Source organism: Callospermophilus lateralis, chromosome 5 (genome assembly GCF_048772815.1).
Source record: "Callospermophilus lateralis isolate mCalLat2 chromosome 5, mCalLat2.hap1, whole genome shotgun sequence".
In the NCBI taxonomy this organism is placed as follows: Eukaryota; Metazoa; Chordata; class Mammalia; order Rodentia; family Sciuridae; genus Callospermophilus; species Callospermophilus lateralis.
The window spans coordinates 39295031-39311380 of NC_135309.1; the positions used below are offsets into that span (position 1 = coordinate 39295031).

General features: G+C 36.9%; 1 protein-coding gene across 1 annotated transcript; it reads left to right on the forward strand.

The window, feature by feature from the left end:
- Positions 1–1925: 1925 nt before the first annotated feature.
- Positions 1926–2855, forward strand: LOC143399095 (olfactory receptor 2Y1B-like). Its single transcript, XM_076855814.2, has one exon. The coding sequence runs from the start codon at positions 1926–1928 to the stop codon at positions 2853–2855; it is 930 nt and encodes a 309-aa protein (XP_076711929.2).
- The last annotated feature ends 13495 nt before the right edge of the window (positions 2856–16350 follow it).

Here is a 16350-nt window from a genome sequence, read left to right on the forward strand (position 1 = left end):
CCCAGGCATTTCATGGGGAAAAGGGGATATAATGATACATGAATTAAGCAGGCCCAGATGAATGGTATGTAAAGATTACTAGTGTAGACAGACAAGTGTTAAAAGCATATATTACATAATTTGGCACTTCAGAATGTATGAGATCCTTTAGTCCAAATCAAAATCTTGTGAAATAAGGATTTGTTTTTGCTTTGCTTTGCTTTTTTACAGTTAAGTGATTGGAGACTCACAGAACTAAAATTTCAGAACAGGTGAAGTGGGAAGTAATAAAGTTGATATGTATGGATCTGACTGCAGACTTTATTAGGTAATTTACTGAGGTGTTCATCCAAATCCCATCATAAGTATGTTGGTCATATTACATGTGTATTAACACTTTGTCTTTATAATTCACATTTTCTCCATCTTTTCCACAAGGGCATGAACCATGGCACCTAAATACTTTACTGGAATCAGTCATCCAGCACTAAAGCACTATTAATGATCTTTCAGTACAGCAGGCTTAATGAAAAGAAAAATGTGTATTTTGGCAAAAACTACTCATGTTGAACATAAGCTAAGCTTCTATTGTTTAGGGTTTTTTTATTTTTCACTTTTTTGGTTTCTGGTGAATTTTCTCATATGGTATTTAGATTTTAACCAAAAGAAACATCAATCTTTCAAGTAAAAAGCAACTGTATGCATATTTCACTGCCATAGTTTATTAAAGTGTGTTGACCATTAATCCTCTGGGTTCCTACAGGAAATAGATCTTCATCAGATGTAATAGGAGAGTCAAATGTTTCACCCAGAAACAGTTCCTTAACATCTAGTGTATATCATGAACAAAAGTAAAGTGAATTTACCCCTAAGAGAGGACATTAGTATTTTTAAACTGACTGTGTTATGCACAGGCTTGGAGTAGGATACAAAAAGACGTCAAGTGAGTGTGACAAGTACAAGAGAGAAACTCTGCAAAAAATATTGGACTAGAGAGGAGAGAACAACTCATCCCCGAGAGTGGAAGGATGGTTTTATCACTTAGATAAAAAGTTGGGGATACTCCAAAGATGATGACTCAGCATAAGGAATGTATCTGTTATGAATTATTTTTGCTCTAAAGGGATGCAACTTTACTCTTCCTGGTCCTAAGTGATAGATGGTACTTGATCATGAGCAAGGATTTCAGGATTGGTGTATTGAAGTTATTCTCTGAACAGAAGAGAGCAGAGGAGCACCAGAAGCCAATTTTCGTTTTTTGTGGTGCTAGGGATTGAACAGAGGGCCTTGTGCACGTGTGGGAAGAGTTCTACCAACTCAGCTATATCCCCAGCCCCAGAAACCCAACTTTAGATCTCAGCCTCATAAGTCCTGAACATCAGCCACTGAAAAATCCTACCTACTACACCAAGAAAATGACAAAGAGAACAACATAGAACACTAATGTTATGTTTTTAGACTTTAGATTTTTTTTTCTCTTGTGGTACTGGGGATCTAACCAAGGGTCTGTGCATTCCAGGGAAGTACTTTACTACTGAGCTACACTCCCAGCAACAAATTAGATTTTTTAAAAGCAATTTTTACCTGAATGCATTGGATTCTTGTCTCAGTAAAGGAAGGCAATACATCATGTATATGTTCAGACAAGCAAGCATCATGTCAAAATGATTGAATAGATAGCCTCAAATCATGGAATAAACAGGCAGTAGGAATAGGACTCACACAAGGGCCCATAATTCCTAATCTCCACACTACAGAAGAGAAGAGTAGGAATAGAAGACTGAATGGAACTGAACTAAATATCAAAGTGTAAATTAAATGTATGATTTAGGAAAACATAGGGAATACATGTAGGAATACACAAGCAACAGTGAAAATAATATTTTAATTCCATTTCTTCAGAAGAGGCATCAATCTTTTTCTGTTGTTTGGGCAAGAAAAAGACTATGGGAAGTAAGAATACCAGTATTGAAGATGGCTTCATTTTGGTAGGCTTCTCAGACTGGCCTCACCTGGAACTCATCCTTTTTGCTTTTATTTCAATTTTCTACTCTCTGACCCTCTTTGGAAACACCAGCATCATTGCTGTCTCAAGACTGGACCCTCGACTGCACACACCCATGTACTTCTTCCTCTGCCACCTCTCCTTCCTGGACCTCTGCTATACCACCAGCACTGTGCCCCAGCTGCTGATCAACCTCTCCAGACTTGACAGGACCACCAGCTATGGAGGGTGTGTGGCCCAGCTCCTCATAACTCTTGCCTTGGGCTCCGCTGAGGCCGTGCTCCTGGTGGTGATGGCCTTTGACCGTTATGCTGCTGTGTGTCGTCCACTCCACTGCACAACCATCATGCACCCTCATTTCTGCCAGGCACTGACTATTGTCTCCTGGGTGGGAGGCCTCATGAACTCTCTGATTCAGACAGGACTCATGATGGCCATGCCTCTCTGTGGAAATCAGTTGAATCACTTCTTTTGTGAGATGCCTGTATTATTGAAGTTGGCTTGTGAGGATACAGGAGGAACAGAAGCCAAGATGTTTGTGGCCCAAGCCATAATTGTTGTTGTTCCTGCAGCACTGATTCTAGTCTCCTATGCACACATTGCTAAGGCAGTGCTGAGGATCAAGTCAATGGCTGGGTGTGGAAAGGCTTTGGGGACATGTGGCTCCCACCTCCTGGTGGTTTGCCTTCTTTATGGCTCAGCCATCTATGCATACCTCCAACCTACAACCAGTTATTCTGAGAGTGAGGGAAAATTTGCTGCCCTTTTTTATACTATCATTACCCCTATTCTCAATCCTCTGATCTATACCCTAAGGAACAAGGATGTGAAGGGGGCTTTCTTGAAGGTACTAGGGAGAAGCAGAGATTAAAGGTAGGAGGGGAAACAAATTACATTTTCCATGGTAACTTGCATTTCCTAAAAACTAGCCTTTTCTTTGGAGGCAGTTGGCCACTAGGGAATAGCCCTCTTGAGTCCTCAGAATTTCACTATATTCCTTCGTGGGAAGTTGGAAGTGGGAATCTCTAATACAGTGTTTTTATGATTATTGTTCAGGAGGGAGTAAGTCTTCTCTTGTATCACCATGTTCCAAAAAAATGACCTTGAGAAGAGGGTACGTTTTGCCATATGTGGACAATAGGGATGAAGTCTGCACATGTCTGAAAGCCAGGGAAGACTAATTCAAAGTGGTAACCCTTTTTCCAAAGAGACTGATTCCCATTGTTGTCAGTATCTCCCAGTGTGCCTAAATGAGAAAGCCGTAAGTTCACTTCTAGTTTTTTATTAAATTCTGGCCCTGACCACCCTCCCACACAAGTCAGACCTATTTCCACCTTCTTAAACAATAGTTATTCCTCTAGTCTTCTAGTCATAACAGTTGTTAGCAAATAAGGGGTCATGCTCAGAGGCCCTATTCTGAGCAGATAGGGTTTCAAAGTGAATGTCATTTACCTACTGAAGGAAAAAGGCAAAATATGTAACATGACATTGAATAAAGAAGAGAATAAAAGCCTTATTGACAAACTAATGTGACTCCATTTTAAAAAATAAATAAATAACAGCAGCTTCTACCTCAAGGCCTGTCCTAGGAAGGGGGCATGACCCTTGTCCTTGGGAAAAACCCTGAGAGCACTCCTAAGCACATACCCACCCTGCTGAGTTGTTTGTCAGTAAATAACAGGAGAGGTCTGTGGTGCCAGATATCCCTGACTCAGTTAGGCTAGGTGAGGAACCATAACAACCCCCCCTAGCAACCTCCAATCAGCATGAGACAGGAAAAATATCTGGAATACCAGATGACCCCCAGTAGTTTATGGTGGTTGGTAACATGTTGGGAAACCATGTAGTTTAGCATGTACACCCCTCTTGACCTAAACCAATCAGTTCAAAGGAATCCCCCTCTTGTACTAACCAATCACCCCTACCCAACTTGTTCCCGCCATTGAATGTGATAATCAATGTTAAGAGTTGTTGTTTGATTTTCCTGCGGTATGGAATGATTTGCTGTATGATGTTGTATCCCCCCAAAACCTATAAAATCTCATTGAACAAAGGACCTGGACTCACTCCCTGGGACCTCTGCATCAGAATGGTTGTGAGTCCAGGCTCAAGCTTGTAATAAAGACTCTTGTGTGCTTGCATCAGATTCGGCTCCTGGAGGTCTATGGGGGGTCCCAAGAATCTGGCATAACATTATTACTTGCACCAAGTATGTTAGTCATGACATCTGTCTAGGCCAGGAGCAAAAGGACAGTCAGTGTAGGTAACAAATGAATGGGTCAGGAACTTGGGACTGATTCAAGAGGAAATAAAATGCTAATACCTCCTGAGCATACCACAACCTCCAACCTGTTGCCAAGGTTCCCTACCTCCAGGGAACTGTTCCTCCCTGCAAGGAGGTGTTAATGAATGACCCCTGGGCTGCTCCCTTCCTGCTCATACTCCTGGGAGGTTTCTCTTGGTCCACTTTTTGGTCATGTAGGCAAGATAAGAGGAGGAAGGAGCATGAGAAGAAAGGAAAACTAAAATGTATAAAAAGGGGGGGACGCCCCTACTCCCTTGGGCAACAACTAGGAACCCCCCTTCCCCCTGGCAGAGCCTCTGTCCGTGTGTGTGTGTGTGTGTGCGTGTGTGTGTGTGTGTGTGTGCGTGTGTGTTTTCTATCCTTTAAATAAAACTCTTTGCTCTTGCCTCAATATTTCTGGAGGGCTCAGTCTTCAACACTGGAAGAAGAGGACTTGAACCCAATTCTCAACACCAGTGTCATCATAAAGATAGAAAGAAAACAGAACAAAAGAGAGAAGTTCCTGTAGTAACAGTTGTCCACTTCATACTGTGTAGGTAGCCCTGGCTGCTCTGCCACTGAGGTTTAGTTTAAATGGGTATGTTTTCTTTTCCTCTTCTCCCTCTCCCTATCCCTAACCTCAAGGGAAACAGGATTACCTTTCTCCTATCCTAGACCTGAGTTATCTGTCTTTGAACACACACTACTGGAGCCAAGTAATTTAAATAATTTACTCAAATTCTGTCCTCAGTACTTCTTTAAATCTCCACTCCCTCTTTCTGGTCCCCTTCCTCTACTGTAATGGACATCCTTATATTTTTTTTTCTTTATTTGGGATTCAAGGATTGAATACCAAGAATGCTTAGCCATTGAGCCACAACCCCAGCCTATTTTTAATTCTATTTTTTTTTATTTTGAGGCTAGTGTATTAGTCAGTTTTCTGTAGAACAACTGAATCAACAGGAAGTGTGAATATAATCAGGGAATTTATTATACTGGCTGGATATTTCACAATGGCCATGTGTAGTTTGGAGAGCTAGAGGAACCTGTAGCTGCACAGTCCAAGATGCCTCAAAGCAAGAAGGATCAATGATGCTACCCCAGTTGGAGGCCAAAGGCTTCTGGAAACTCTCTGGAGAATCACTGGCAGAGTCCCCTGTGGAAGAGTGAGAAAGCAAGAGTCTGATATCCTCAGGTGATCACAGCAGCAATCAAGAACCTCTTCAAAAAGATTGGAGCTTGCATCTGCTGCTTCCTTGTTCTCCCAACCCTTATGCCATCCAAGCCTCCAGCATATTGGTGCTTCCCATGCCTAGGGAGGGTTTCCACTTAAATTCACTATCCCATGTCCCAATCATTCCTAGGTATATCCTCACTGACACACCTAGAAGCCTCTTAATCTTTGGCATCTCTTAATTCAATCAATCAAATTGACAATTCAAATTAACCATTACAGAAGGTTTTTGCTAAATTGCTTAGGGCCTCACTAAGTTGCTGGGGCTGCCATTGAACTTGTGATCCTCCTGCCTCAGACTCCCAAGCCACTGGGATTACAGATGTGCACCACAGCACCCAGCAATTTATTCGTTTTCAAATTCCTATCTTATACCTAAGGGTGAAATACACTGTGGTATAGTCATATATGTATACAGCATAATTTATTCAATTTCATGTCACAATTTCTCACTTTTTCCCTTTATTCCCTTCTTTTACTATATTGTTCTCCCTTTTATTTTCATGGGATTCCTCCTTTTTCACCTTTGTTTTACTCTGGCCTTCACATCTGAGAAAAAGTATTCAACACTTGACTTTCTGAGTCCGGCTTATTTAGCATAATGTTCTCCAGTTCCATTCATTTACCAGCAAATGCCATCAATCCATTCTTCCTCAAGGCTGAGTAAAGCACCATTGTGTATGTATAACCCATATACACCATGTTCATTCGTCTGTTGACAGGCACCTAGGCTCATCTCATAATTTGATTACTGTGTAGAGTGCTGCTCTAAATATTGATGTGGCCATATCCTTACATTATGCTGATTTTAGTTCTTTTGGATAAATATTGAAGAGTAGAATATCTAGGTCATAAGAATGGTTCCATTTTAGATTTTTGATGAATCTCAGTATGGTTTCCAATGTGATTGTACTAATTTGCAGTCTCAAGAACAACATATAATTTGCCTTTTCCCCCACAAACTCACCAACATTTATTATTGTTTGTATTCTTGATTACTGCTATGCTAACAAGAGCAAGATGATATCTCAGTGTAATTTTTATTTACATTTTCCTTATTGCTAGGGATGTTAGACATTTTTTCATATATTTTTTTACCTATTTGTATATCTTCTTTTGAGAAATACCTGTTTGTGTCTTTTTGCCCAATTATTAATTAGATTATTAGGGTTTTTATTAATTATTAATTAGATTATTTTGTGTGTGTGTGTGTGTGTGTGTGTGTTATGCTTTTTAATTCTTTAGATATTCTGGATTCTAGTCCAAAGGAGTAGCTGAAAAACATTTCTGGACTCTAATCACAGGACTAGCTGGAAAATATTTTCTGCCACTCTGTAGGCTTTCTTTGCACACTTATATTCTTTGCTGTGCAGAGGGAGTTAATTTTTTCCATTTGATGCTATTCCACTTATTATTCCTTGGATTTATTTCTTGAACTTTAGGATCTTATGGAAGTCAGTGTCTGTGTCAGTTTGTTGGAGTGTTGTGTGCATGTTTTCTTCTAGATGTGCAAAGTTTCTGGTCTAATTCCTAGGTCTTTAATCCACTTTGAGTTGACTTCTGTGAAGGATGAAAGATAGCAATCTTGTTTCATTCTTCTACATATAGATACCCAGTAGCCAAGATCATTTGTTTAAAATCTCTCTTTTCCCCAACAGATGTTTTTTCACAGCTTTGTCAAGAATCAGATGACTCTATCTATGTGGGGTTTTCTCTGTGTCTTTTATTCTATTCCACTGGTCTTGAAGTCTGTTTTGGTACCAACATGCTATTTTGTAATCACAGTTCTGGAGTATAATTTGAGATCCAGTACAGTGATGCCTCCAAAATCAATCTTCTTGTTCAGTGTTGTTTTGGAGAGTTGGGGTCTTTTTCTTTTCTCTCAAAGAAATTTTAGGACTTTCTAGTTCTATGAAAAATGCAATTGAAATTTTGATGGTATTACATTGAATCTGGATATTGCTTTTTGTAAGATGGCTATTTTGACAATATAAATTCTGTCTATCTGAGATCATGGGAGATCTTTCCATTTTAAATATCTTCTATTTATTTTGTCCGTTTTCTATAGTTTCATTGTAGAGGTCTTTCACCTTGGTTAGATTTATTCCTAAGTATTTTTTGAGATGACTGTGAATGAGATAAGTATCCATATTTCTTTTTCAATAGATTCATTTCTGGAGCCTAATTTTTGATTTATTGATTTTGGTATGTTGATCTTGCATCCTGATATTTTGCTCAATGTTTTTCAGCTTCAGAGGACTTCTAGTGAGGTTTGTGGGTCTTTTAGATACAGGATCATGTCATTGACAAATAGACATAATTTAATTTCTTTTCCTATTTGTATCCCTTTAATTTCCTTCTCTTTCCTGGTTGCTCTGCATAGTTTTAAGAACTATGTTGAATCTCAGTGGTAAGAGCGCACATCCTTGTCTTGTTCCCAATTTTAGAAGAAATGTTTTCAATTGATATTTAGCCTATATGCTATTGACTTTGGGTTTGTCATATATGATCTTTACAATATTGAGGTAAATTTCTTCTATCCCTATCTTTGCCTGCATTCTTCACATAAGTGGTCGCTGAATATTGTTAAAGACTTTCTGCATCTATTAAGTTGATCCTGTGATTCTTGTTCTTACTTTATCTATGTAGTTAATTACATTTATTGATTGGTGTATGTTCAAATATCCTTGTTTCCCTCAGGTAAATCCACTTGATCATGGTACATTATATTTATAATATGTTTTAAATATGCTTTGCTTATACATCTCTGTGCATCAGGGATACTGGTCTGAAGTTTACTTTCCTTGATTTGTCTTTGTCTGGTTTTAATATCGTGTATATGCTGGTTTCTAGAATAAATTTGGCTGTGTTCCTTCCCTTTGTATTCCATGGAATATTTTCAATAGGATCAAAATTAGTGTTTTTTTTAAAGATCTGGGAGAACTTGACTGCGAATCCATCTGATGCTGAACTTTTCTTGTTGGAAGACTTTCAATTGCTGCTTCAATTTCATTGCATCTAATTCCTTTGTTCAAGTTTTCTATAAGCTTGTTGTTCATTTTTGGTAGGTCATATGTGTCTAGAAATTTGTCAGTATCTTCTAAATTTTCCAATTTATTGTAGTATAGATTTGAAAATTGTTGATAATGATCATTGGGTTTCATATATGTCTGTGGTGATATCTTCTTTCTCATCTTTAATATTGCTGATTTGGGTATTCCCTAGCTTTCTTTTTGTTAGTTTGGCTAAGGATTTATCAGGTTTGTTTACTTTTCAATGAAACTACTCTTTGTTGCATGAATCCTTTGTACTTTTTTATTCTAAATTTTATTATTTTAAAATCTGAACTTAATTATTTCCTGTTTTCTGCTGATTTTGAGATAAGTTGTTTCTCTCTTTCTAAGGCCTTAACTATTGGAATCTTTTTATATTTTTTATGGAGGCAATCCATGCTATGAGCTGCCCTCTTAGAACTGTCCCAGAGATTTTGATGTTGTATCTATTCTCATTTGTCTATGAAGATTTTTTTTCCTCCTGATTTCTTCTATGACCCATTCCTCATTCAAAAGTGTATTATTCCCTAGTCTATCCTTTCTCCTTCCTGGATAGGTAAGGAATCAGTGGAATGAATCTGACCTACCCAACTTTCCTATGTACATATAGAAATATACCACAATGATTCTTACCATCATGTACATCCACAAAACACTAATTTTAAAAATCTATATGTAAATAACAGAAAGGTCAGTAGAGTAGAGGGAAGGAAACAGGGGAAGGAGAATGAGAGGTGAAGAGGCAGTACTGGTGACTGAATTACAACAAATTATATGCCATGCTTTTAAATTTATGTCAAAATGAATCCTAATGTTATGTATAACTAAAAATAACCAATAAAAACAATTTAAAACTGTATTTTTAACTTCCAGGTGTAAAAATGATTTCTGTGCTTTATCTTGTTGATTTCTAATTTCATTCCATTATGATTTAATAGGATATAAGAAATTATGTCTAATTTTTTATTTGTTAATATATGCTATGTGTATTTTATTAAAATATGTATTTTATTGAAGGTTCCCTGTGAAACTGAGAAGAAAGTAAATTCAGTTGTTGATGAATAAAGCATTCTATAGATGTCTGATAAATCCATTTGATTAATGGTATCTTTTAGATCTGAAGAGTCTTTCTTAGTCCCAACTATTGTTGGAAAGAACAATAGATTAAACTGAAATCATCCAGTATTATTTTTTGTGATCTATCAAATTATATATATAGAAGAGTGCTTGCCTTGCAAGGGTGAGGCCTTGGGTTTGATCTTTGGCACCACATAAAAAATAAAGATATTGTGTCCATCTACAACTAAAAAATATTTTTTAAAATATTTGTTTTATATATGTAGGTGTACTAATGTTTAGGGTATAAATATTTACAATTATGGCATATTATTCTTGAATGATCCCCTTAAACAGTAATAATGTCCTTATTTGTCTCTTGGTCAATTTCAGCTTGAAATCTATGCTATAAGAGTAGCATACTTGCATTTGGTGTCCATTTGTAGGTCATATATTTTCCCAACCTGTCACCTTTACCCTGTGTCATCTTCACGTCTAAGATGAGTTTCTTGTAAACCACCCATGGCTGGGTTTTGTTTTCTAATCCAATCTACCAGTCTACATCTTTTGATTGGAGAGTTTAGACCATTTACATTGTTAACATTGTTTTAATTTCCTCCCATTTTGATTTATTGCTAATGCTTAATTAAGAATGATTCCACTTTAATTATTCTCCTTTAATAAATAATTCTCTTTTGATTCTTCTAGTGAGATTCACTAATACACTTGCTCTCATATTTATTTTTCATTTCTTCTGCATGAAATATTTCACTAAGTATGCTCTATAGTACTGCCTTTCTTGGTGATTATAAATTCTTTTAACTTCTACTTATCTTCAATTCTAAAGGATAGTTTTCTTGGTAAACAATATAGGTTGACACCCATTGTCTTTTGTGGCTTGGTGTACTTTATTCCAAACTCTCCTGGCTCAAATTGTCTGAACTGAGAAATCAGTACAAATTCAAGTTGGCTTACTTCTGAATTTGACTTGCTGTTTTTCTCTGGTTGCTTATAAAATTTTATCTAGTCCTGTATAATAGACATGTTAATTATGATGTGTCTTGGAGGAAATTTTTTTATGCTATCTGGAGATCTAAATGTCTCTTGTATGAGTGTGATAGAATTTCAGATACCTGGGACTCAAATAGCAGGAATACTGCTTCTCCCTGAGGTAGACAAAAAAATAATTTTATTAATATTCAATTTTGGACAAAGACTATGCTAACAAGAGCAAAATGATATCTCAATTTAATTTTGATTTATATTTTCCTTATTGATAGGGATGTTAGACATTTTTTTATATATTTTTGGCCCATTTGTATATCTCTTTTGACAAATACCTATTTGGATCTTTTGCCCAATTATTAATTAGATTATTTGTGTTTTTTATTAATTGTTAATTAGATTATTTTGTTTGTTTGTGTGTGTGTGTTTTTTTTGTGTGTGTGTTATGTTTTTTAATTCTTTAGATATTCTGGATTCTAGTCCAGAGGAGTATCTGAAAAACATTTCTGGATTCTAATCCCAGGACTAGCTGAAAAACATTTTCTGCCACTCTGTAGGCTGTCTTTGCACATGTATATTCTTTGCTGTGCAGAGGAAGTTAATTCTTTCAATTTGATGCTATTCCACTTCTTATGCCTTGGATTTATTTCTTGAACTTTAGGGTCTTATGGAAGTCAGTGTCTGTGTCAATTTGTTGGAGTGTTGTGTGTATGTTTCCTTCTAGAGGTACAAATTTTCTGGTCTAATTCCTAGGTCTTTAATCCACTTTGAGTTGACTTCTGAGAAGGATGAAAGATAGCAATCTTGTTCTTTTCCTATTTGTGTCCCTTTAATTTCCTTCTCTTTCCTGGTTGCTCTGCATAGTTTTAGGAACTATGTTGAATCTCAGTGGTGAGAGTGCACATCCTTGTCTTGTTTCTAATTTTAGAAGAAATGTTTTCAATTGTTCTTTATCCTATATGCTATTGAGATTGGGTTTGTCGTATATGATCTTTATAATATTCAGGTAAATTTCTTCCATCCCTATCTTTCCCAGCATTCTTCATATAAGTGGTTGCTGAATTTTGTTAAAGACTTTCTGCATCTATTAAGTTGATCCTGTGATTCTTGTTCTTACTTTATCTATGTGGTTAATTACATTTACTGATTGGTGTATGTTGAAATATCCTTGTTTCCCTCAGGTAAAATCCACTATATTTATATAATGTTTTAAATATGCTTTGCTTATACATCTCTGTGCATCAGGGATACTGGCCTGAAGTTTACTTTTCTTGATTTGTCTTTGCCTAGTTTTAATATCGTGTATATACTGGTTTCTAGAATAAATTTGGCTGTGTTCCTCCTCTTTGTATTCCATGGAATATTTTCAGTAGGATCAAAATTAGTGCTTTTTTAAAGATCTGGGAGAACTTGACTGAGAATCCATCTGATGCTGAACTTTTCTTGTTGGAAGACTTTCAATTGCTGCTTCAATTTCATTGCATCTAATTTCTTTGTTCAAGTTTTCTATAAGCTTGTTGTTCATTTTTGGTAGGTCATATGTGTCTAGAAATTTGTCAGTGTCTTCTAAATTTTCCAATTTATTGTAGTATAGATTTGAAAATTGTTGCTAATGATCATTGGGTTTCATATATGTCTGTGGTGATATCTTCTTTCTCATCTCCAATATTGTTGATTTGAGTCTTCTCTAGTTTTCTTTTTTGTTAGTTTGGCTAAGGATTTATCAGGTTTGTTTACTTTCAATGAAACTACTCTTTGTTGCATTAATCCTTTGTTTTTTATTTTGAATTTTATTATTTTAAACTCTGACCTCAATTATTTCCTGTCTTCTGCTGATTTTGAGATAAGTTGTTTCTCTCTTTCTAAGGCCTTAGACTATTGGAAACTTTTTGTAGTTTTTATGGAGGCAATCAATGCTGTGAACTGCCCTCTTAGAACTCTCCCAGAGATTTTGATGTTGTATCTATTCTCATTTGTCTATGAAGATTTTTATTTCCTCCTGACTTCTTCTATGACCCATACCTCATTCAAAGGTGTATTATTCCCTAGTCTATCCTTTCTCCTTCCTGGATAGGTAAGGAATCAGTGGAATGAATCTGACCTACCCAACTTTCCTATGTACATATAGAAATATACCACAGTGACTCTTAACATCATGTACATCCACAAGACACTAATTTTAAAAATCTATATGTAAATAATAGAAAGGTCAGTAGAGTAGAGGGAAGGAAACAGGGGAAGGAGAATGAGAGGTGAAGAGGCAGTACTGGGGACTGAATTACAACAAATTATATGCCATGCTTTTAAATTTATGTCAAAATGAATCCTACTGTTATGTATAACTAAAAATAACCAATAAAAACAATTTAAAACTGTATTTTTAACTTCCAGGTGTAAAAATGATTTCTGTGCTTTATCTTGTTGATTTCTAATTTCATTACATTATGATCTAATAGGATACAAGAAATTATGTCTAATTTTTTATTTGTTAATATATGCTATGTGCATTTTATTAAAATATGTATTTTATAGAAGTTCCCTGTGAAACTGAGAAGAAAGTAAATTCAGTTGTTGATGAATAAAACATTCTATAGATGTCTGATAAATCCATTTGATTAATGGTATCTTTTAGTTCTGAAGAGTCTTTCTTAGTCCCAACTATTTTTGGAAAGAACAATAGATTGGACTAAAATCATCCAGTATTATTTTGTTGTGATCTATCAAATTATATATATAGAAGAGTGCTTGCCTTGCAAGGGTGAAGCCTTGGGTTTGATCTTTGGCACCACATAAAAAATAAACAAAGATATTGGGTCCATCTATAACTAAAAAAATATTTTTAAAAAAAAATTTGTTTTATATATGTAGGTGTACTAATGTTTAGGGCATAAATATTTACAATTATTGTATATTATTCTTGAATGATCCCCTTAAACAGTAATAATGTCCTTATTTGTCTCTTGGTCAATCTCAGCTTGAAATCTACTTTGTATGCTATAAGAGTAGCTACCTCTGCTTGCATTTGGTGTGCATTTGCAGGTCATATATTTTCCCATACTGTCACCTTTACCTTGTGTCATCTTCGAGTCAAAGATGAGTTACTTGTAAACCACCCATGGTTGGGTCTTGTTTTCTAATCCAATCTACCAGTCTACATCTTTTGATTGGAGAGTTTAGACCATTTACATTGTTAACATTGTTTTAATTTCCTCCCATTTTAATTTATTGCTAATGCTTAATTAAGAATGATTCTCCTTTAATTATTCTCCTTTAATTAATAATTCTCTTTTGATTCTTCTAGTGAGATTCACTAATACACTTGCTCTCATATGTATTTTTCATTTCTTCTGCATGAAATATTTCACTGAGTATGCTCTATAGTACTGCCTTACTTGGTGATGGTAAATTCTTTTAACTTCTACTTATCTTCAATTCTAAAGGATAGTTTTTTTGGTAAACAATATAGGTTGACACCCATTTTCTTTTGTGGCTTGGTTTTCACTATTCCACACTCTCCTGGCTCAAATTGTCTGAACTGAGAAATCAGTACAAATTCAAGTTGGCTTACTTCTGAATTTGACTTGCTGTTTTTCTCTGGTTGCTTATAAAATTTTATCTAGTCCTGTATAATAGACATGTTAATTATGATGTGTCTTGGAGGAAATTTTTTTATGCTATCTGGAGATCTAAATGTCTCTTATATGAGAATGATAGAATTTCAGATACCTGGGACTCAAATAGCAGGAATACTGCTTCTCCCTGAGGTAGACAAAAAATAATTTTATTAATATTCAATTTTGGACAGAGACTCTTAGAAAAATAGAAAGTTTGGGCATATGAAGCAAGGAAAAGGTACAAAAAATAGAGATAAGCTGTTCATTGGAGCAGTGAAAATAGCACACAGGGATGGAAAAAGCTGAGAAATACTATGAAGAGACTGGAGAGGCTGCCTGCCCTAGCCAATTCAGGGACTGTTCAACTCATTAAATGGTCCACAAACAACAGACTGAATTTACCTATTATCCACAGGGAATCAAGTCTGGAGTCATCGTGAGACTACCCCACAGCAATGCCTTCAGAAACTGGGAACTAAGATCTGGTCTGCAGCTGGGTCCAGGAGATCATATCTGAGCCCCCAAAGGCTAACATGAGTCTAGCAAAAAAAGGGGAAATTCAAACACAGAGAGCAATTTGTCTGGGTAAACACAAGCGGGAGAGACCAGGAAGAACCCGGTTCCCTTCACCTCTTTGACTCCAATAGCTCGCAGGTATAGTGTCTTTGCAATTTGAACAGAAGGGTGGCTCAAGAAGCATATTGATTCAACACCACCAAACAATTTGCAATGCAATAAAATACCTGGATCCTTATTCAGTTCATGCTTCAAGAAGAAATAAAAGATATAGGAGAGACAAGATGGTGGATTAGTGGGAAGTGGCTTTTCTCACAGCTTCATCACACAGTATTTAAAGATAAAAAAACTACTTCTCTATGAGGCAAGTGAAAAGAGCACTCCACTGATACTCAGTATTGAACAGAGAGCCTTGAAGACTGGGAAATTTGGGGTACCTTAGACAAGGATATAAAATGGAATTGGAGCTGAGCTCCTGGTGAGAGCAGGGGAAATTAGTAAACAAAGTTGTAAAAGACTAAAAAGTGCTGGAAAAGTCTTGATAATCCCAGGATCAGAGGGGCAACCTGTCCTCAATCTATTCAGCTCATAAAACTGCTGCACAAAAGTCACACTGAGTCTGCCTGCTGTTCACAGGGAGCACAAGCTGGAGACATTCTGGTACCTCCATGCTGCAGTGCTGCCAACTCAGACTGTGAACTTAGATCTGTGAGTTTAGAGCTGAGTCCAGTACAGGAATCCATCAGACACCAGCCTTGAGGTCTAAACTCACCCTAGCATATCAGGAGAGTCTCTGGCATGGAGTTCCTTTTGCCTAGGGCTAATATGGGTTGGAGAGGCCAGAAATGCCTATCTCCCTCCCCTCCCTTGGACAAAACATTGTGCAAGCCTGTGGCAGTGGCTTGAGAACTTGAATGGACAGAGTAGCAGAGTTTGGACTGACAGTCCTTGGAAGAACAGAAAGGGCAGTATCTGCAAACAAGAGAACTGGCAAAGGACTGAATTTCCCTGCCTATGAGTGGAGCCCTAAAGGGAATAGAGGGTTACAGTCTTAGAGGTGCACTGATTCATTAATTCCTGATAACTCCCTATGCAAGAAAACATCTGGGACAATACTTGACCTACTCCCTGCCTCTGGGAGCTTCACTTCCAGAAAGTCATCTCTGTTATGGTTTGGACATGAAATGTTCCTCAGATGCTCACCTGTGAGACAATGCAAGAAAGTTCAGAGGAGAAATGATTGTGAATTTATCTCCTGGTAGGGATTAACAGTGGTAACTGAAGTATTAGGGTGTGGCTGGAGGGGGTGACAATTGAGGATTTGGCTTGGGGTATAAATATGTATCTGGCAAGTGGAGATCTCTCCTCTCCCTCTCCCTCTCCCTACCCTCCCCCTCCCCCTCCCCCTCCCCCTCTCCCTCTCCCTCTCCCTCTCCTCTCAGATTATCATGTGAGCCACCTTCTTCTGCCATACTTTTCTGCCATGATGGAGCTGGCTGTGTATGGATTAAGACATCTGAAATCATGAACTCTTAAGTAAATTTTTACCCCTCTTCAGTTGTGTTGGTCGGAGCATTTAGTCACAGCAGCAAAAAAAGCTCACT

What these genes read in the sequence shown, in the direction of transcription:
- LOC143399095 (XM_076855814.2), top strand. Translation starts at nt 1,926, where the DNA reads ATGGGAAGTAAGAATACCAGTATTGAAGATGGCTTCATTTTGGTAGGC.